This window comes from Falco naumanni, chromosome 4, assembly GCF_017639655.2.
Source record: "Falco naumanni isolate bFalNau1 chromosome 4, bFalNau1.pat, whole genome shotgun sequence".
Taxonomy (NCBI): Eukaryota; Metazoa; Chordata; class Aves; order Falconiformes; family Falconidae; genus Falco; species Falco naumanni.
The window spans coordinates 74,852,926-74,874,650 of record NC_054057.1 but is presented as its reverse complement, the minus strand read 5'-3'; the positions used below and the strand labels follow the sequence as shown (position 1 = coordinate 74,874,650).

Genomic DNA, 21,725 nt, shown 5'->3' with positions numbered 1-21,725 from the left:
CAGTTGCAGACAGCAGACCCTGGGGGTGCAGCCTGGCTTGGGTCAGGCAGCGAGGCGGACGGGCGCGTGGTGAGCTAGCGTGGCCCCAGGGAGAGGGTTTGCGATGGGAGGGAAGCGGATGGGGAAATGCACCTCCACAGGACACAAGAACAGTAAGACACTCTTTGCCACCACATACAAGAGCCGTTCGCTGTGCGACGCTGCAGAGCTCCAGGTGGGCTGTTTCTCCTGCAGAAGAGAGAAAATACCACTGCTGTCAGGCGTTCATTGCGGAGACCAGGAGGCACGGTAGCGATAAGGAAGTGAAGTCTCTTGCTGGAGAGGGATGAGCTGCCCTTCTTTCTGACCATCCTCACCGTTTTGCTGGAAAGGAGCTTGCAGACCTTGCTCTGCTGTTCGCTTCTGCCCGACTGGATGTGGTTAAGGCTCTTTGTTGCCTTCTGGGGAACGATTTACACCCTTGGTGTTCAGACTCGTTTCTGGGTAGGGTCAGGAGTGCCAGCGCTGTAGACAAAGACATTGTGGTCTTGGTCACAGTGCTGCCTGATTGGCCTTGACTGGGTTCTTGCCAGGTTTGGGCAGTTGTCCTCTGCAATTTCTCTTCCCTTTGGACACAGCTGTTCTCCTGTTCACAGCTTTCTCCCTCGTCTCCCTGCTGGCACAGCCCCAGCAGATCCAGGTGTGGCAAGCCAAGGCCTTCAGCCTCTTCCTGCTGTCAGCTGAAGCCACTTCAGTTGTCTCATGGCTCTGCTCCCTTAACAGAGCAGCTGAGCCAGCACCAGGGCTGAGAGGCTTGCCTAGGGGCCCTGTCTGAGATCGGGGAAGGAAATTAGTGAGGCTGGTTAGAACCCCGCAAAGGGTTAATGGGGTTATACAGTTGAGAAGAGAGTGGGCTGCAGCTGCAGCAGCTGTATGCGCAACCTCTACACTTGCTGCTGTGGCACGTGATGCCTAAGCTGTAACTGGCTTTGCTGCCTTCTCCCCTGCTCCTATCCTGGTTACTTTGTTTTCTTTTATGTTGTTTTTTTGTTGGTTTTTTTTCCCCCTGCTCTGCCTCTCCTGTTCTTTCCGCTGTGGCTCTCCAAGGGGAGATCTGCCCCAGCACGGCCAGGCACGCGCGAGGTCATCGCTGAGGCACAGGTGGGTTTCTTTCCTGCGGTTAATTTTCTTCCACTATGTTTTGATTACTGGTCTCACAACAGGTATTACTTTTAAAGTCAAACACCCTGCAAGGCTTTTAATAGCACAGGTTCAGCAGATGTCAGGCGGTCCATGTTTGTCAGCCCCATGAAGTGGGAAAGGAGGTTTGCAATAAATGGAATGGAGCAGCCACTGCCTAGCAAAGTGGAGAGCTGCTGGTGAAAGCGACGTAGGCCATTAGCTCCCAGAGGCGGCTGGCTCGGGTTTGTCATTATTTTGGAAGGCCAGCAGCACAGCAGCCTGAGTGGGAACAAAACCTCTTACAGAATCTGCTGCTGCTCCCCAGAGCAAGTCCAAATCTGGGCCCATACAAGTGCAGACAAACAGCCCTCCCAGCCCCAGGTGTGTGATTGCACGTATGCGGGGGCAGGAGCATCTTAACGCCATCCCTTGCGTCTGAGCTGGCACAGATGCCTTGCCATCTGAGCACCGCACTGGTTATGAACTGTGCTTGCTTTCCTTCAGGAGGACTCGGGTGATAGTGAGATTGACCTGGATGAAGATGAAGATGAGGAGGAGGATGAAATGGAAGATGACAGCATGGAAATCTCCCCAAGCAAATCTGGTCACCGAGCAAGGAAGCCGGAGCCACTAGAGGAAAGCGATAATGACTTCTGACCCTTTTAGTAGCAGGATCAGGAAGCATCTTGAAATACAAATTTTGGAGAGTGTGCAGGCCGGGAGTTCATATCCTGCCATCTGAAAAATGCTTGTCAGCCTGAATTCAGGAGTCAGTAAATAACATTCATTAAACTTGAAAATTAAACTTGGATTGCCAGTCTTGTGACTCTCAAAGCACGAGCAGTGTATCCATAATGAAAATCACAGTAATATGGAGTGCGGTTATTTCCATAATTGCATTAGAACTGGCTCTCATGCACTGCAGTGCCAAAAGTCTCACTCCAGTGAGCATCGTGTGCTCGATTTCCCTGCATTTTATTATGTCCAAACAGATTTTTTTGGCTTAATAAAACTGGATGAAAAGCTGCTCTGGGAGCACATTTAAATTGATTTTAAATCTGGCTTAAATCTACTTATCCTAAACATACCCTTTACTTAATCAAGGGCTTGTGTCCACAAAGAGCAGCACCAGTTAGACTAAAGCAGTGAAGCTAAAACTGGGAAACTAGTGAAAGGGTCCTCAAAGACCACCTTCAGTGCAGCACCGCTAGGTATTTCAGCTGCGCCAGTGTTCTCAGATTTCAGTGGGCCGTCCTTGAGTGTCCTGAGAGCTGCAGTGCAGGACTGTGCCGTGACTAAACCTGTAGGAAATTACCCCTTAAGTTATACTGGTACTTCTGGGGAGGACTCGGATTTAAGCACTCAAATGGGTGAAAAACTGGGCTCTGTTCAGTAAGTTGCGTGGATGCCATCAGTGAAGGCATGTTCAGGTGAAGGCAGAAGCTGGAGTTTGGTGTGTTGCCTCTTTCCTTTCAGCTCTGCTTTAGCATCACGGTTTGTCTTTACGGGAGCAGAAATCAGTGCTTGATTAGAAGAGTTCGTTTTGGTGTGTGTTCATCAGGGCAGGTGAGAGGCCCAGCTGTTCTGTTCTTCCCTTTCTTTACATCAGTGAAGTACTTTGCTCTGCTCCCTCATCTGAAGTCTGGAGTCAGATCCAGCCCCTCCATTACTGTGCTGAAGAAGGGAATACACGTGAGTTACTTGAAAACCAAGAGCTTTTTCATCTCTCTGCATCTCTGACCCCAAGGGTGGAACGGTCACACCCAAGGCAGCTCCCCATCAGCAGAGCTCAGGGCTTGAAATGTCACGTCAAGCTGGGACAAAAGTTTGCAGGTGAACACGGCGCGGTTCTCATGTAGCAAAGGGGCATGTGTGGGTGCAGTGCTGCGCTGAAACACACATGGTCACACAGGCTTGGGCTGAGCTGCCTGGCAGGTGAGACGCTTCCTGGCACACCAGGAAGTTAATTGGCATTTTGCACCTCATTTCAAAGGGAGCAGAGACAGAAGTCGGCGTTCTCAGTGCGCGATGCCTGCTGCAGAGCCGTTGGGGTAAGAGCCGGGGTGAGAGCCGGTGAGAAGGTGCATGTGGTCACCACATCTCTCTCCCACGGGATGAGAATGTCCCAATTTTAGGACCCATTCCAAAAACATTTTTCCATGTTACACATGGAATCCGTCCTGGGTCCTCCCCATGTGCCAAGGTACGTCTGACCTGTGAGGGGGATCTGCCGCGAGACTGGGCCCAGTCCCCGAGTCGGCTGCGGTTTCGGAGTGACAGATTTCTCTGTTATTTCCTGCATTGTAGCCAACATGGGGGGGCGGGCTGCATCCCTGGCGTGCAGACACAGACCCGCTGGGGCAGCACTGCCACCAAGCCTGCGGGTTCCAGGGCAGCTACACATTGCCTTGCAGCTTCTCGCACCAGGCTTGACCAGCAGTGCCGTCAGCAGCAGGGGGGCAGTGCAACTGTGCCCTCTGCGCACCTGAGCATTCAGAAGCATTCGTGCATTGCTACATACGTGCAATCAAATAATATTTCAAATTGTTATCTCCCTGTTGCCTGGTGCTGCAGGGCACAGGAGCCGGCTCGGGGCTGTTGGTCATGCTCTCCATGGTGTTTTGGGTAACGTTTCGGCACAGGGTTAGGCACAGGCCTTGGGCAGAGCTGGACCTGAGCCTCAATCCGCCCTGCAATCACGGTGGAAGAGGCAGGGCTCACACCACTCAGCATTACTGCGTCCTGGTGGTGACCATGCACCAGCCCCTGCGCCTCATGGAAATGCCACGAGCCCTCGTCACACCGGGACAGGCGCTGGGGTCCGCAGCTGGGGCAGCGGCGCAGTGCACCCCAGTGTAACGTCAGGCAAGAGCAGAAGGCTGCCCAAGGCACCACCTCGGCTGGGAACCACTTTATTTCCAGGTATGTACATACTGCACAGCTCAGCCCGCTGTTTCTCCAGGTCAGGCCCCTGAAGCAGTCACGTACTGCCCTGGGGCAGCAGCGCATCAGTGCGGGCTCTGGCTGGGGTGGAGGGGGGGGGCAAGGGGGCGGTGGCTGGAGGGAGCCAGGGGGGCGTGCGGCACATGGATTGGCTACTGGTCCACCTGCAAACCTTCTTAGAGAGTCACTGGGTCGCTGTCATGCGCACAAAGGCAGCACCTGGCACCTCTGCTTTCAGCAGCCACCTGCCCAAAAGGTGACCTGCTAGGGCCAGCCCCTGCCTGCAGCTGGGACATGGGGAAGACGTGTCCCAAGGTCACACAACTTGTCACCGATGACAAGAGCAGGAGCCCCAAGAAGTCGAGGCAGAACTCCATGATAAGGCCATCCCCGTGTGGTACCCACACGTGTGTGCTGACAGCGGCCCATCCTCTTACACTCCTCCTCCCGTCAGCCTGAGAGCTCTTTATTTTCTAAGGTCTTTCTAGACGGTTCCACCCCTATGCCTGGGGATGCCCGTCACCGATCGGGAACAGCACTGCCGGACACTTCAGGCACGCTGGGCAGCACCAACCTGTTGCTGAGGGATGGCAAACAGCACAGGCTGCACTCGCTGCTGGGGACCCTGCTCTGGCGCACCCAGCTCCAAAGCACAACAGCAACCCTCCGCCACTCTCTGGGACTTCCAGGGGAGCCTGCGGGACGCCGCTGTGTTCAGCCAGGTGAGAAGGGGCGGCTGGGAACCCTGCCCCTGTTTCACCTGGGATCCCTGCCAGAAGAAGATGGAGAAGAGCTGGCACTGGGAGCAGAGCCCCGGGGTGGTTGTGATGTGCCTGGTCTGGGGCAGGGTCTGAGGGTCTGTAACCCCACGGAGATCACAGGAGGGGTTGCCGCCACTGGCTGCAGAAGGTAAAAGTCACCCACACAAATGAGGAGGGTTGGCACGTGGGATCTGCCCCCTCCTCCCTCCTTTTTGCATGTCACCCATTCCTCAAAGCTCCCCCAGGGCCTGAATGAAGAGGGAGATGGGTGTACGTCCCCCACCTTTCAACACTGGCGAGTTCTGACCCCCCTGCACTGCTGCTCTGGAGGCCCTAGATCCTCCTGGGCTGTGCCAGGGAGCTCAGGAGCCCTCCCTGCCCTGGTTCTCCTCCCCGAGACGGGCGGGCAGCAGGCCAAGCAGCTCCCTGCGGAGGCACGCTGGCCAGAGGGACCCACTGGGCCACCTCTCACGGCAGCCAGGCACCCTCACACATCCACAACACAGTCGGGTGAGCTTGTCCGGATAGCGTCAGAGATCATCTTGGCTCCTGACTGGCCGATGCGATTCCCCTGCAGGCTGGAAGAAAAGAGAAGAGGAGCTCAGGCTTGGACAGGAGGCAGAGCAGGGTCCTTGGTGGGTACAAAAGATGTTCCCCAGCTGTGCACCAGCATCCAGGATCACCGGCACCCTCCACACATCCAGTGCCAGGGGATTCCGGGTTTGAGAGCCCAGAGGGAGCCAGGTGAAAAGCTGGAGAAAGCCCCTGGGGAGCTGAGGGGCTGAGCCAGCCCCTCCCTGGAATATTTTGGAGAGTATTTGGCTTTTGAGGTGGTTCTTTGCCCCAGAGAGGAGCTGCGAGGTCGGGAGCCATGTGGGTATGGTGGCTGCCACGCCGGGAGGAGCACAGCGTGCCCTTCCCCCTGCCCCCCTTGGGAGGTCCCTGCAAGGCAGCCAGGAATGGGCAGTGTCAGTGGTGGGGAAGGTCCCTTGATGGATCTCATGGTGTCCCCCATCCCTGCCTTACCACCCAGTGCAGCAGCCACTTACTTCACGTACGTGAGGCCGTGGTTGCCCTTCAGAGCAGTGGCGATGCAGATGGCTCCGTCCATGCCCAGGGAGTTCTCCTGCAGGCTGCGGGAGGTGGGAGGGTCAGAAAACACCAGCCAGGGAGATGTGGCCACCAGGAGGGAACGCATGCCATGGGTGTGGACATTGGGAAAAGCCACCAGCTCAGTTTGCCTGGCTGAGACCTGCTGGCCTGGCCGTCCCCTCGCTGCTCCCTCCGGGAAGGTCGGGAAAGGCTCGCTCTGGCTCACCCCGGGCAGCAGGATACTTACTTGAGCCAGTGGAGGCTGCGGTTCACCTTCAGCGCATTGGCCATTGCCTTGGCCCCGGCCACGCCGATGGAGTTTCCTCGCAAGCTGCAAAGAAAGGCTGGCGGTGAGGAAGGACAGCGTGGGACAGCCCCGCACTCTCAGTGGGTGAGGAGGAGGTGGCCCCACACCAGTGAGTCAAGGAATGGGCGAGCCACGTCTGGTAGGACATGATGCAAGGGTGGAAGTGGTGCCAAGCTAAGGATGAGGGTCTTTGACATCCCCAGGGAGTGGTGTCACAGCCATGGGGACTTGGTGGCCCCAGCAAACACTTACTCCAGGATCTGCAGGCTCTTGTTGACCATCAAGGCTTCTGCTAGGGCTTTGGCACCAGCTGCACCAACTGAAGCCACCTGCAGGCTGCAGCAGAACAAGGACCCTTCAGTGCATGTTGTGAGGTGGCTATGGTGTGCTAATTAGACAAGCTAATTAGGCTGTGATGCTGCAGCCTGGATACTCACTGGAGATCTGCCAGGGTTGTGTTGACCTTCAGCGCGGCGGCGAGGGCAGTCATTCCCTCGTCTCCAATGGCATTCTCCTGCAAGCTAAGACACCTGAGTGCTGCGCCTGCCCACGGCCCAGGCGCCCAGGAGCAGGAGGGCAGCGAGCACGGGGCACAGTGTGCCAGGCTTTCACAGGTGGCCTGCGGGGCCCCTGAGCCACCATGCACTTCGAGCACCCCCAGCCAGGGACAGGTGACGGGGACACAGAGGAGGCAGCAGGCAAAGCCACCTCCCCTGGTGCGGCCTGAGGCCAGAGCCCTGGGGCAGGTCCCAGTAGAAGACGCTGCCCAGGACCTGTCCACCCATGTCCCCACTTACTCGAGGCTGACCAGGCTGCCGTTGGACTGTAGTGCTTGTGCCAGGGCCGTGGCAGCTTTTGCCTGGATGAAGTTCCACTGCAAGCTGCAAACAGGAGAAGACAGGAGGTGAAGCCTGACAGGAGGATGCCTCCATCCCTCCACGCTCAGCACCCATGGGCTCCCATCCAGCGAGGCGGAGGCTGGGAGGTGCAAGACCCGGTGGGTCCATCTGCGATGGCACAGCACAAATCGTGCGGAAGGCCAACCTCGAGTCCCACAGCCTGGAGAGGCTGAGGCCCAGGGGCACCGTCCCTGCCCCACATCTATGCGAGGGGCTTCAAACCAAGGCAGGGCCAAGGGGAAACTCACTGAAGGGACGTGAGCGCGCGGTTCTCCTTCATCGCTAAAGCGATGGCCTTGACGCCTTCATCGTACAGCAGGTTCGCTGCTAAGCTAGAAGCCGGAAAGAGAGGGCACAAGTCACGCATGCAGCGTTTGGGACAACTCCAGCGACACTGCGCAGCAGCATGGGAGCCCTCCCGGGGCCCGTGGGACTTACTCCAGCTTCCTGAGGCTGCCGTTGGTCCGCAGGGCGCGGGCGATGGCAGGGCCCCCCTCCTTGCTGATGGAATTCTCCCGCAGGCTGGGGAAAGAGACGGGGCTGTGGAGGAGCGGCCGAGGCAGGGCATTGGTGGCTCCCACACAGCCCCCCTCGCCCCGGGGCCGAGACCATCTACTGTGAGGGCAGCCTGTCTGAGTTGCATCTCCACCACCATCTACACCTCCATTCCCTGCATTTCCATTCCCTGTGCATCCTGCAGCTGTGGGCACTGATGGCCCATCAGGGCTTTTTCCCAGCCTCCTGTCACTGCTGCTGTCGTTTCATTGTGAGACACGGCTGAAGGGATGCTCAGATACTGTCCCAAGGGAAGAAAGCTAACAATGGAGATAAGATGCCTGCAGACACAGGAGGGACAGAGGCTGCTTTCAGCATCCCAGAGTGCTTGTGGAAACAAACAGGCACCAGCTCAGATTGCCAAAAAGTTCCTGCATCCCAGCAGCAGATTTTGGCCAGGATGGCCAGATGGGTCGTCACTTACTTGAGGTTGACGAGTCCCTTGTTGGAGCAGAGAGCCGCCGTCAGCGCAGTGACCCCAGCGCTGCTGATGGAGTTGCTCTGGAGACTGAGACAAGCAGAGGAAGGCATGAGTACGTGCCAGCGCCGGCATTGCAGGTAGGCTGTGGGGTTGTGCTTGGGATGAAAAGTGCCCCATTTCACGGAGAAATGGGCATCTCTCAGCCACAGGAGGCCAGGGAGCCAGGCCTAATGGACCAACTTTGGAAGCAGCCAGGCCAGAATGAGCATCTTCTGCTCACCAGCCCCACTGAGCAGAGGTGACAGGATTTGCCACCACTTCAGGGCAGTCTTGTCCCTGTCTGGCCATCACCTCAGCTGCTGGCTCAGTTGGGCATGTGGGTCCTGCAGTTCTTGGGTCTTTGTTGGCAACAGACCCCAGGCACAGCAGTTCATCCCCAGGAGCCATCAGACCTCCGCTCCAGCCAGGTGGGAGGAGCAGTCCTCTCTGGCTGCCGTTCCCAAGGGGAATGAAGGTTGGACCATCTCGCCCTGACTCTGCCAGGCCCCAGTCCGTTCCCTCCCTCATTAGCCAATTCCCATCACTTTTGAGAGCGAGAAGACCCAAAGCTACTAGTATCCTCCAAAAGCCAAAAAATAAATCATCTTGGTTGAGAATTAACTCCTTCAGTGCTCCTCTGGTGAAGGCAGGACCAGCCCAGCTGCCGCTGGCGTTGCCGGCAGCTGCTACATGGTGCTCCAGCCTGCACAGAGCACCCACAGCCCAATGCACCTCCAGGGGATGTGGGGTGGGAGAGATGTGGGGAGGGTCAGGGGTGGTATGAGCAGCTCTGAGGGGTGGGAGGTGTTGCTGGAGTGAGGAGGATGAGCTCTGTTGGGAAAGCAGGAGCCTACGCACAGAGAGGGGACTTACTCGAGGCTTTGCAGACTGTGGTTCACCTTCAGAGCTTCAGCCAAGGCAACTGAGCCGTTGTCTCCTACTGAGTTGCTGGAGAGTCTAAAACACAAGAGGAAGGGCAGGTGTTACCGGCAGCCATGCTGCAGCCAGGTTAGATCTGCCAGCAAAGGAATCATCTCCCCCAGGCTCTTTCTGCTCTAGCAGTAAGCATGAAGTCGCTGCAGTCTCGTTCCCAGCCTACGTACACCCCTGTTCTTGTGTGTTGGGGTTTGGGCTGAAATAGCTTTTAATGTATCCGCAGGACCTGGAGACCTGCCGCTCGCCTCTGCTGGAGGGAAGGCTTGGCCTCTCGGTTCTTCACATGGCACCCCACATCCCAGAGATACGGAGAGCATCTCCACAGGGTCACTCCGAAAGCAGCACTGCGGTCCTTGCCCGACTCCACCCACGCCAATCCCCTGGGGCAAAGCCAGCAGAGTCCGTCCTGCCTGCGCTGCATGGCCCAGCCCCTGCCCACCGCCTCTGCCCACCACCCCTGCCCGCAGATCCCAGGAGACACGGCACTGGCATCGCATCCCTCTGCCTTGTGCTGCTCTTACGTCAGCTCCTTCAGGCTGCAGTTCTGTTTCAGTGCCTCTGCTATTTTCCTGGCACCGTGGGCTCCGATGGCGTTTTTCTGCAGGCTGCAAAGGAGAGGAAGGCAGCTGTGAATGTCAGGTGCCACATCCCCATCGATGGCATGTCAGTCTGCGGGGACAGCTGGTCCTGGTCACTCACTGTAGGGTTGTCAGCCTGTGGTTGGTCAGCAGGGCCTCGGCCAGGAAGGTGGCACCATCCTCCTTGATGGTGTTGTGCTGCAGGCTGCAAGGAGAGAGGAGTGAAGCCATGCATGGCTGCTTCCACAGCAGGGCAAGGGACCATGCAGGGGTGCAGGGCAGTGGCTGCCTGCCCTGGCCTTTGCTTGCCCTCGTCCCTGGCATGAGAAAGGCATCTGGCCCCCAAGCATCACTGCCCAGGGCCCTCCCTCCCTCCTCTCCCACGGGAGATGCCTCCTTCCATGCACCAGCACCCTGTGAGCTCCTGCACAAAGGACGGACCTGGACCTTGACCTCATTCTGGACCCACTGAAGCTGAGAGGCAGGAGGATCCCAACATCTCTGGCCCAGGGCTGCCCTGGTCACCAGGTCTCTGCTGGCTGCACTGGTGCTCACTGTCCCACACAACCGAACCAGGTTACGTCCAGGGTCTCCCCACACGCTGCCCCTTGAGGTGGGCAGAACCTCAATGGGACAGAAGGGTGCAGAGGGCTTCTCCTGGATGGAGATGTTCTCCCAGAGGTGCTACAGGAGTCGAGACTTACTTCAGGGAGAGCAGGACTTTATTTTTTTTCAGCGCGTCAGCCAGTGCTTTTGCTCCAGTGGGGCCGATGGCATTGCTCCGAAGGCTGGGGCAAGACAGGCAGGACAGCCAAGGTTAGCAAAGCCAGAGTGGCATGTGCCCAGTTTAAGCCAAATGTCTCTGTGTGGTACAATCTCAGGCACCACTAAGGTGGGACATCAGGCCAGCAGCTCGCGAGAGTTACCTTCACCTCTTAAGTGGTTGTGCCTTTGGGGGCTGGAGACCCTCCCCAGCTTGGTGAGGCCAGGAGGGACCTGGCCCTGCTGCAGCCATGGGAATGGTTCCCGGCGGGGAACACATGCGTGACAGGAGCTGGTAAAGGGGGAACACTTACTCCAGTGCTGTCAGGCTCCTGTTCACCAGCAGTGACCTGGCCAGAGCCTTGGCTCCCTTGTTGCTGATCTGATTTTCTGCCAAGCTGCCCAGAAAAAGAAAAACCAGGTGTTTTTCAGGGAGAGAAAGAGGCTTTTGCAGCCCCTGGCATGTCCCAGGACACAGCTGGGATGGGTGAGTGGAGGAAAGCCATGGGGAACGCTTGGCTCATGGTACAATGATACAAAGTGGTGGACACTCCTAGGTCTGCTCTCCCGGGGTGGACACCAGGCAGGCAATTGCAAGGACAGGGTGGAAGGGGAGTTTCTAGACTTAAAATTAATTTGTGCCATGAAAAGAGAGCTCAGATCACAGCATGGGGGACTTTATGCAGAGCCACAAAGAAGGGCAGGGAGCAGGGGAAAGTAGGGACACATCTGTCTGGGGCAAGGCATCTCCCTGCCTGGTGTCCGGGTGCTCTGTGCAGAGCCTTGGATGTCCAACAAACAGCCATGACCTTGGGAAGCAGTTTGTTGGGATAACCCAGGGATTTCTACACACATTTTTTGGAATGAGGAGGCAGCGATCCCAGGAAGGCTGGGCGAGCCATTGCAAGGACACAGCGGATTAAGGTCACCATGCCTGGGTGCAGGACATCATGTGGGGCTGTCCTTGTCACTAGACACCTTGGAGAGCCAGTGGGAGGGATGTTCCTGGAGGACCCTCACCATGATTTTGGGGTGTCCCCAGCTCTGCTCTGTACCCCCAATAAACAGCCTGCCTGCCCTGGGCCAGGTCCTACCTGAGCTTCTGGATCTGGCAGTCCTTCACACTCAGCACGCTGCCCAGAAGCTCCATCACGTTGTCCTTAAACTGGTTATTGTCCAGCCTGGAGAAGATACAAGGAACAAGCAAAAGCAAGCGTTTGGAGAACAAAGTGGAGAAAGGTCTACCCTCCTGTGACATCTGCCCCACCACAGGTGATAAAACTCAAGCACAGCAGCAGAGCTGACCCAGTGCCATCCCCAGGGCAGCTGTCTGCTGATGGACAATGTTGGTGGGACCCGTATCTCCCATTGACACCCCGGATTTTGAGTCACAGCCCCACGTCCCTGCTTGCTTCTCCTAGTGCAATCCAACTGGGACTCACCTGAGGCTGTGGCAGAAGAGGAGCTGGGAGAGCAGGCTCTTACAGACATTGTAGGTGAGGCAGTTGGAGAGGTTCGTCTCCTCCACACAGACATCAGAGACCTGCAGGAGGTAAGCCAGGGCAGAGCAGTTCATGGGGCTGAGCATCCCAGCCAAGCTCTCATTCTTCATTGCTTCTTCCACAGTCTTAGCGATCTCTGTGTGCTGAATTTCATGCAGGCAGTGCATAGTGTTGACTGTCCGTGAGGAGATGACATAGTCAGTGTTCAGGCAGCCCTGAAGGAAGCTGATAGCTTGGCTCCTGAAGCTGTTGTGCTCATCCTTCACCAGAAGCCACCCAGAGAGCAGCTTGTTCACCTGTGGGGAGAGAAGCCCAGAGAGAAAACGCACAAAGATGTCCAGCTGCCTGTCTTCTGCCTGCAGTGACCTCTGAACAGCGCTCTTGAAGTGGTTGAGGAAACCCAGCTTGGGCCAGGACATCCCGCTCTCCGTGAAGAGGTCGAATATTGCCCGCTTGGCAGCCGTGTAATAATAAATAGCTGCTAGAAACTCCTGTAGGGTTAAGTGGGAGAAGTAGTAGGCTGTGAAGGACTGCATCTCTTCTTTGAGTAGGAGTCGACTGCACAAGCTGCTCTGCAGCAAAGCAAGGTCAATGCCATATGCCTTCATGTCCTGCTCGTAAAATACGTATCTCTTTTTGAGCAGCCCGTAGAAAGCCAGTCTGCCCAGGCTGCCCACTATCTTCTTGCTGTTGTTCACAGCCTGCTCGATCCTGAGAGTTTCCCTTGGCTTTTCTGGCCACTCACTGCTCAGGGCCATTTTAAAATAATAGCAGTAGATTTCTGATAGGGTCTTGGGGACGACAGTTGTTTCTTGGGATTTATTGGTACTATTTTTTAGGTAATAACCAATTGAGGAGCCAGAAATCCAGCAAAAGCCAGGAACAGTACACAGGACATGTAACGACCTGTTAGCCCTGATGTGATGCAGGACTTGGCTGGATAGGTCTCTATTGTCAAGGAACATCTGGTCCAAGAAGTCCTTCATCTCTGCAGCTCCAAAACCTCGTATTTCTGTCATCCGGTCAACAAGCCCGCCAGGGATTTGGCTGGCTGCTGTTGGCCGTGACGTGACCCAGACAGAAGCCTCCTGCAGCAGGTTGCCACGTATAATGTTGGTGATCAGGTTGTCCACTTGGATCTCCTTTTTGGGATCGGTGCACACTACCGTGTTGGAGAAATCCAAAGGTGTCTTGAACTCATCCAAGCCGTCAAGGATCAGTAGGGTCCTGGCAGCTCCTGCCGAGATGCAGTTAGGCTCGGTGATGTGAGGGAACGCCAAGCAGATGAGCCTTTCAGCAGAGAGTTTCTCGTAAGTGTTGAGTTCCCGGAAGGTGAGGGGCAGCACAAAGATGATGTCCTTGTTGATCTCCCCCTTTGCCCAGGTGTAGACAAACAGCTTCACCAGTGTGCTTTTGCCAATCCCAGCCACTCCGATAGTGACAGAGATCCGAGGTGGAATGCTAACCTTGGAGAGAGGCAGGAAGAGCTTCTCCAGAGGGATGCTCTTGGCTACATCTCGTAGGCCTTTGGTGGTTTCAATCTGCAGGATGTCATGCTCCTTCTGCTGGATATCAGTCAAGCCTTCCACCAGCAGCAAGTTTGTGAGTCGCTGGAGGGGACCCATCTCCAAGCCATTCCCATAGTAGCTTTGGAGGCTCTCCAGGTGCTTCTGCACCATGGGTTCTGCACAGAGAGAAATGCAACAGGGGGGTGAGAAGGAGGATGGTAGCCACAAGTGCAAATGACAGATGCTGCTTCACTTTTCTGACATGTCCATGCAGAGGGGAAACCACACAGAGCCCTTACGTCTGGGCAGGAAGGTGTGTGCCAGGGCCTGGAGGGCACTAATAACCTTAAATGGCCCTGACCAGCCTCACCCATTGGTCCAGGAGGCCATTTAAGCTCAGCCCTGGGCCTTCAGCCCCTGCCTAAGCTATGTCGTGGGAACACACGTCTGCAGCACCATCACACCTGTGTCTGCTATGGACCATACTGATCCGCACCTTGATCTTGGACCTCGTTGCTCTGCACTTGCCTGGTAACCACTGGACTGTGTCTGAACCTGGTTGCCCTGGCTGGACCTGATCCTGACCTCTGGATTGGCTTTCCAGCTTGACCTCAGCCCTGCCTCATCACCATGGACTTGTCTGATGAGTTGGACTCTTGGCTGAACCTGATGACCATCTCTGGACCTGTCAGGCTCACCTGGCTCCAGCACCACAGCCCTGGTACAGGGTATTTAAACCCTCCAGCAAAGGCTGGACAAGCAGGAGATGGTGCTGTGAGAGATTCAGAGCAGACACCAGCCAAGGTTGGAGCCTTCCAACCAGAAGGAAAACCAGGGAAACGTCTCCTGGCAAGAGGGTTGCAAGGAGAGCCTGAAGTTGGGGCAGCCACCCACCAACAGATGGGGTCAGGGATGCCCAACTGTCCTCCTCCCACTGTCCCCCTGTTCCCAGCCCAGCTGCTGGGAGTGCCTGGTGTGACCTGGACACTGAAGACATTAAAGACTCCTCGGGCTGCCCAGAGAGGCGTGCTGAGGACAGCAAAGGGCCTGGAGGAAGGTCCCCTCAGACCTGGCAGAGAGCCCTCGTCACCCCCAGCTCTGTCCTTCCCCAGCAGACACCCTGAGATGGCACTGTCACTTGCATGGCTGCTCCCACGGGAGCTGCCAACGCTGCCCAGCTCTGTGCACATCTTGATGTGCTCCAGCAAGCACCTGCAGCTGGGAAATATGGGCAGACACCCTTCGCTGGGTCCAAAGCGGACTACCTACCATAGACAGTGATGTGAAGGTACAGCTGGGAATTGCTGGTCTCGATGAAGGTCTGCAGGGACTGGGAGGCGTAGCTGCCCTTGCCAGCCAGGATGTCCACCACTGCCCTCACCTGCTCAGGCAGGGAGCTCGCCTCCTGCGCCCGGCTGGCCTCCTCTGCTGTCAGGAGGTCCAGCCTCCGCAGGTAGCAGATGATCTCCTCCAGGAACTGCGGTGAGATGGACCTCACCAGCTGCTTGCGGTAGCGATTGATCCAAACCTCTGTGGGGGAGGAGAGCGGGAGAGTTGGGTCTCGAACAAGCCCTGAGCACGTTGCTCAGGAGTGATGGGGAAAGGCAGCAACTGAGCACCCCGACTGACTCTGAACATAGCAGGGAGTAAACTAGAGCCCTCCAGAGCTACCTGCCAAAGTCCTCCTTGAGATGATGCTATCCCAAAGCTGTGGCAGGCTGTTTTGTTAGGAGCTGCTTGGTCAAAGCAGCAGCTATCAACATTAGAGTCAAAGAAACAGAAGAACACAATCATGAAATTACACTTCCTCTTGAAAACCAAGCCCATGCAGAGATAAAAGTCTAAGCGAGGTCATTTATCTTTGGAGACAGCTGTTCCCCAGTGCCAGCACAGCGGTCTCCAAGCTCTTAGACTAGGAAACGCCATCAACCCTCATTCCTTGCTGCCCCACCTTGTCCCATTATTGAATCCGAAACTCCACCAAGACAATGGATCTCTGGCTGCCCAGCCACCATTCACCTTCCATCAGAGGCCTCCCGTGACATGGGTAATCCCTGGGTAAGGAGCACTGTGTTGGCAGCAGCACAGCAGTCCCATGGACAGCCCCACGTCCCCTGGCTGGCTCAGTGTTAGTTGAGGCTCCTCAGCCTTTATCCATGTTCCTGGTGGAAGAAGAAGAAAAGCATCAGGAGCGCTGTGCGAGGGACCCCACCTTGAGCTAACGTCGTACTGACCGTGATCGAGCCAAGGGTCCATTCATCAGCTTTTGGCTAAGACCAGCATCCCTAGAGCTGTGGACCTGGCAGGGGCAGAGCCAGGACCATCATGCTGCAGCACCTTTGCTGAGACCTTATGTGCCACAACTCGGTGCCTTCACCACCACTGCTGATGCCAGAACCTTTCTGGAGCAGAGTGATGATCCCCTCATGCCATCTGCAGGTCACCTGGCGAGAACCTGAGTGCCACCACTGTTACCAGAGCGATGGCAGGGCTGCTAACTGCTCATGTGTCTTCCTTCTCTGTGTTGTGAAGGAAGTCGTGGGGCAATAAGCAAAGTGATAAAGGGCCCGTTTCAGTTTCGAACCCACCTCACCGCCGTCCAGAGCCTCCGTCAGGGTTTGCTGAGCGTGGCCCACACCACATCCTGTTGCAGAGCTCTGTAGTTACTCCATTTTCAGCAGCACTAGAGTCATGTGCAGGAGCTGGCCGTGTCTAGGTGGGAACTGCTCAGCCCTAGGGGCTGTCTGATCACAGCAGCGATGCAAACACAAGTGTCCTGGTGCCCCGGCCATTTCCTCGCATTGAATCCCTTCCTCACCTCCACCTGGCCTACAGGATGCTCTAGATCCATGCAATCACCCCCACGTGCCAGGCAGAAGCACTGCAAGGAGCTCCCTGCCCACAGGCAGCGTTGTCTTTGCCCAGACCCACTCCTGAGTGGGACTTGGCTTCAGCGCAGCCTTGCCAAGAGGTACAGCTACACTCACTCCCTTTGGTCAAACCTGACCTTTTCCAGGGAGAAAGCACAAATGTAGCTTGATGGGGGAAACTGGGTAGAGTTGCTGGTCCATGGTGCGAGGTTAAGGTGCTTGGAACATCTCTTTGCCATCCATCCTCCTGCCAGGAGATCCATGCTGGGGTTTATTTCTCCCACCAGAAAACATAAGGGCTCAGCCACCAGCAGCAGCCCAGCTGCGCAGACAGTGTCTGGGCTGCAGGAGGGAAGACCAGACTCGGCATCTCCCAGAGCAGAGTCCCTCACAGACCCCACCAGCTGGATCTCTCATCGAGACCCCTTTGCAGCACATCCTAGGAAGTGGAATAAGTGTCCGAGAGGTGCTGGGTGGCAAAGCACCAGCCCACTGCCACCTGCCCATGTGGCTTCACGCACAGCTTTGATAGCTCTGGTAGTGGTGTGGGGTGCTGTTGTACCTGGGCCTGAACCCACATTTCCCTCCAGGAGGGAAGTCCTTCTGCTCTTCCTCAGCTGCCCAGCTCTGACCCCTGGTTTCAGAGGTGGCAGAGGTCCCATGCTCCCCCAGCAGTGACAGTTGCCCCACAGCAAAACCCTTTTCTCCATACAGGGAGCAGCAGGGCTGTGGCAGCAGCTCACCTTGCTCTTCACCTCTTCCCCCGCCCCCCGGCCCCACCAGACAGTGGCTTGGTCAGTTAAGATACCATCAAGGGGCAATTCACAGTGAGATTTTCACCCTTTGCTGTCATCTTGTCTCTAACTGGCCTGGAAAGTTCAGTTAAGTCTTTGCACACAGCAGTCCCCAGGTCTCTCATCTTTACCATGCAACCAAGAACAAAGCCAAAATGAAAGGGGGTTTTGTTGCTTGCAGCGATGCTCCCTGCAGCCCTTCCTCTGAAAGCTGTCTGGTGAGAAAAGGCCCTTTGATGGGAGGAAGCCTGCTCTAACGCCAGAGGTTATTTGATGGTGTCCTCTGGTGCGGTTTCCAAATGTGATCCCACTGCTAGAAACCAGCAGCCGTGGGTCAGCTCACGCAAAGGCATCTAACCGGGAGAATAAAGCAGCAGAAGAAATAATTTAGCAGCTGTGATTTTTTTTCTGCTTCCAGTAGAAAAGTTTCAGGTGCAGCTCTAGGACCACCAAGTGATGCTGGAGGCTGCCTCCTAGGAGGGTGAAGGGCACTCTCTGCTCTTACAAGAGCTGTCTGAAGGGCAGAGGCCAGTCAAAGCCAATCTCTGTAACCCTGACAGAGGTCCAGGGTGTTTCCAAGATGCAACTCAGCCCATCCCAAGGCTGCTGGGATGAGTCCTCTTCTGGAAGTGCTGCACTCCCCCATGCCAGAGTCTGGAAAGCAGTGTCCATGTCCATCCTGCGTGCACAGAGCTAAGCCCCGGGTTTGCGGCTATCGCTTCGTCAGGATAAAGCAGGGAGAAGTGCCCATCCCTGCCCCACCGGCAGCTGGGGAAGCAGTGATCCAGCGATGGTTTGTGTCTCCCCTGCCTTGACGTCTGTGTCCATAGGGGCACTGGGATAAGAAGCTGGAGGGCAGGAGGCTGCCCAGCCAAACCGTTGAATGGTGTCTGCAAGGCCCAGGGAGGGAAATGAAGGATTTTGTCGGCAAGAACTTGGTGCTAAAGGCTTTTTTTGCCTGGTGTGGTCCAAGAGCCCAGACCAAGGGAAAATCCTCCCATCTGAGGATGTCCAGTCAACATTGATGTGTTCTTCCAGCAGTTTCAATCCCATGCCACACCATCCCCATGTCCCACCGTGCCTGTTAGCAGAGGGTCCCTGCCCAAAACCCATCAGTGCCTTGGAGCCACAACCACCATGCTGGAAGGTCCCTGGCCACGTGCACAGACAACCCTCTACCAAACAGCCACTGCATTTTTCACTACGTGCATCCTGTTCCAGAATTCAAACTGCCTGGCATCAACACCAGAAAACACAGACCTAGACATAGCTGCTTCTGCTCATCTCTGGCTCCTGGAAGTCCAACACAGACCAAAAGCAGCTTGCCAGGGGATCCAAGAGGAAAGAACAGTCCTGGGATGGCCACAGCATGGTGTCTGGAGACAACAGCTACTTACTGCCTCCTCTGCTCTATCCAGCCTCTCAGATCCTCATCCTCCAGGAGGTGGCTTTGGCTTTCATACAGCAGCCACTCCCCACCGGACAGATCCATTACCCTGTACTTTGAAAATCTGCTGAGGACTTGGGACCATCCTATGCCAGGAGCCATTGCAGCAGCCACCAGCAGCACCGGACCTGCATCAGGCTGCGATGCTCAGCAGCCTAAAATCTGTGGTTGTCACCTGGCAAGAGCTTGTGGGCAGAGTCACTGGCAGTGTCAGACAATGCTGGTTGGCACCTCAGGCGGGGCTTTCCAGCTAGCAGAGCCCTGGGGACCAACCTGCTGCCGTGGGCTGGGGACAGGGCTGAAGGGTGCCTAGTCTAGAATGGGCACCAAAGTGCTGGGCAAGAGCTCCTGGATGGCTGCAGGGACCCACATACGGAAAACATCAGAAAATGGGCTGACCTGCAGTATTTAAGTACATTACAAAGCTTTTTATCTGAGCTAATAATTGCATCATTAGCCAAGCACCTGAAGGAACAGAGAAATGCCCACTCCAGTGCAACTCCATGCCCCAAACATCCAGAAACGCTCAGCCCAGCTGCTGCCTTCTCCTTGTCCCGACACTACAGGGTTTGTCTGTGCAGCCGATTCCTCAAAGATCTCCAGTTTGGGGTGACGTGTCTCGGTGCAGCTCAAACCCCAGCAGCACAGCACCCATCTGACTGCTGCTCTCCCTCCCCCAGACATGGGAGCAGAGAGAAACCAACCCCGTGAGACCTTCCCACCACTTCCTGGCGCACCGGGTTTCCTCCAGCATATCTCAGGCTCCTTTACCCTCACACCTTCAGTGCTTTTTATTTATTTCTCCTGCGCTATATCCACCTTGAACTGATCCTATTTTGGAAGTCAGTGAGCTGCACACATTTGCCAAGCCAACACCTCCAGCCATTCCCACTCAGGTGAGCAAATCCTAAAGCCAGGTTGCAGGCTGCCACCTTTTGGCAGAACTGAAAAGATTTCACATTATTGATGTCAATTAAGCAAAGCGATTAAGTATCTTCTGCATTCTACCCAATTATGAAACTTCCAGGTTTGCAGGTTATCTAAGCTTAAATAGGACATCCAAATGCAGTCTTACTTTTTTTGGTCTTGATTTAATGCTAGCAAAATGTATTGCACTTACAGAGTGATCCCCTATGCCAAATCTAACCCCTACCAGGTTTGTTGTTCGGTGTTTTTTTCTGAAACCCCAACCAGAACAACAAGGCCCAGACACAGTGGGAGTTGGTGAGTCACGGAGGTGAGAAGCCACGAAGGACCCCTAGGCTGAATGCCAAGCAGTCCCAACAACAAATCTCACCAGAAAAAAAGCAAAAACTAATCTATGGGTAATTCCAAACAGCTAAAAATGAAGCTAATTTCAGACAGGAAGTATCCTGCAGGGTACTGCAACACCTCACAAGCTGCAAAATGAAGAACGATGCATTTGCTGAGCTGCCGCTAGGACACTTCACCATGGACACACACACAGCAGATCCCCTCCTCACCTATAGGATCTCAGGACATCGGTGTGAAAATCGTGCACAAGCTGCTGCCAGCCTGTCTCCATCAACAACGCCAGCCCCATCCACCGGCCTCGGAGGATGCAGGGATGCCAACAGATGCGGTACCCCACCTCAGCACCCTGTTGGGTTTTGATGTGCAGGGCCAGCCCCAGCTTTCTGGGCTTACAGAGCATCACAAAAAGTGGCCATGAGTTCTCCAGAAAGAAATTTTTGTGCAACATGGATATCCTTTGTGCAAGCTCTGCCCAGGCTGTCTCAAACGACATACCTCTCGCCTTGGATAACCCTTTCATGTGGCGGCCAAGCCCCAGGTGCCAGTGACATCTCAGCAGGTGACAGCACGCAGCCAGTGCTCCAGCTGCTCCTCTCCACAGCAGTCCCATACTTAGAGGATAGATAGTGCCCCTAATGACCTTAAGAGTGCTTAAGTGACAGCAGGATTAAGCCTAATGCACTGACAGTGCAGACCAGCGTGCCTCAGGCACTGTGCCCACGTGGGCACCTGCACGCACAGCCACTAGGCATGGCCACATGTCCCTGCTGAGCTCCATCACCTGGACCTGCTCCCTGTGTTTCTGGGTCCTACACTGTACTGGGGCATCCTCCGCAGTGAAAAGGGCCAAAGAAGGTACCAGCTGCACCTTTGGAGACCTTGGTGTGGCTGTTCCCTCTGGCTGAGCTCCAGGAAGGAGTGCTGAGCCCGTTTGCCAAAGGGGGACACAGGGGTGCAGCTCTGGGCTTCAAGGTCCATTGGTCTTGGACTGCCCACAGAGCCAGGGCCCTGCCTCACTCTTTGGTGTGATTTTACACTGTGCCATGGGCAACTACGTCGTTAGTCTCCTACTTTTCTATTTGCAGTACATATTGAGGATTTTTTTGGATGGTTTTGAAGTGGAATGAATTCAGTAAGTAATGTTAGCATGGGGGCAAAAGCTGATACTGCACAAGGTTTTGCATGGGCAAGGCAGCCTGGCTGAAGCTGCCTTCATGTCTGGGCAGGTGGTAGCAGGCAAGGGGACAGAATTTGTGACAAGTGCCAGGTCTCCCAGGAGGTCCCATGCTCATCTCCACCACTCAGGGCTCAGTGCCATGCACCACTGCACCCAGTCCTGCCAGCACCGGTGGCCATGCCACACCAGGCTGCTACGCTGGGCACTGCAAGCAGTCAGTCACATCTTGCCCCTCCCAGGGACTTCTACCCAACAGCTCCTGGCCCTGCCACATTGGTCCAGCGACTCCATTTCACATGGCCATCAAAGAGGTCTGCAGCAGCTTGTCCCCATAGAGGGGGGGCAAGCAGCACCTCCCTTCTCCCCATACTCCTCCAAAGCCCCATCAAAACCTTACCTCAGCCTTGTGCTGTCTTCCCAAGGTCTGTGTGGGAGCAGAAGAGCAGAGAACACATCCTTGTTGTGGCAGGAGGATGCAGTTCCTCTGTGCCCCTGCTCAGCCCTTTATCCCTAGAGCCTTGCTTCTTCCTCGCCTGGATGCTCAAGTTCAAGGTAGAAAACGGAAGCCAATCCCTCTGGTTGGTGGCCTCTGCCCCTGGGGGACCCGCGAAGGCGATGGGACCTGGCAGCCAGGGCAATGCTCAGGGCAGCACCCGAGGAAAGTGGGTCTGGCTTCCCCAGCCACCCTCTGCCACCAG

The 21,725-nt window shown here is 55.8% G+C and overlaps 2 protein-coding genes across 6 annotated transcripts in view; one reads left to right on the top strand and one right to left on the bottom strand.

The window, feature by feature from the left end:
• CLUAP1 (clusterin associated protein 1) overlaps positions 1-1,972 on the top strand; it is a 68,616-nt gene extending 66,644 nt beyond the window's left edge. For 3 of the 5 annotated variants that reach the window (XM_040592614.1, XM_040592610.1, XM_040592611.1), the window contains 2 exons: positions 1,087-1,140; positions 1,666-1,972. In XM_040592614.1, the coding sequence (XP_040448548.1) occupies positions 1,087-1,140; positions 1,666-1,818 (207 nt within the window). In that variant the 3' untranslated portion in view covers positions 1,819-1,972. The remainder of the gene's footprint in view (positions 1-1,086; positions 1,141-1,665) is intronic. The other 2 variants (XM_040592613.1, XM_040592612.1) reach the window with 2 other exon arrangements.
• A 2,095-nt stretch (positions 1,973-4,067) lies between these two features.
• NLRC3 (NLR family CARD domain containing 3) lies at positions 4,068-21,725 on the bottom strand. Its single transcript, XM_040593532.1, has 19 exons — positions 21,425-21,725; positions 15,484-15,626; positions 14,734-14,994; positions 11,897-13,640; positions 11,549-11,635; positions 10,769-10,852; positions 10,397-10,480; positions 9,814-9,897; positions 9,636-9,719; positions 9,052-9,135; positions 8,143-8,226; positions 7,602-7,685; positions 7,412-7,495; positions 7,062-7,145; positions 6,702-6,785; positions 6,517-6,600; positions 6,205-6,288; positions 5,915-5,998; positions 4,068-5,443 (listed from the first exon to the last, which is right to left on the bottom strand). The coding sequence occupies exons 2-19, from the start codon at positions 15,488-15,490 to the stop codon at positions 5,353-5,355; spliced, it is 3,282 nt and encodes a 1,093-aa protein (XP_040449466.1). The 5' UTR covers positions 15,491-15,626; positions 21,425-21,725; the 3' UTR covers positions 4,068-5,352.

Coding starts and splice junctions, on each gene's coding strand:
- NLRC3 (XM_040593532.1), bottom strand. Junction 10,853..11,548: donor TGCCAGATCCAGAAGCTCAG/GTAGGACCTGGC, acceptor TTTTCTGGGCAG/CTTGGCAGAAAATCAGATCA. Junction 5,999..6,204: donor CGCAGCCTCCACTGGCTCAA/GTAAGTATCCTG, acceptor CACCTCCCGCAG/CCTGCAGGAGAACTCCCTGG.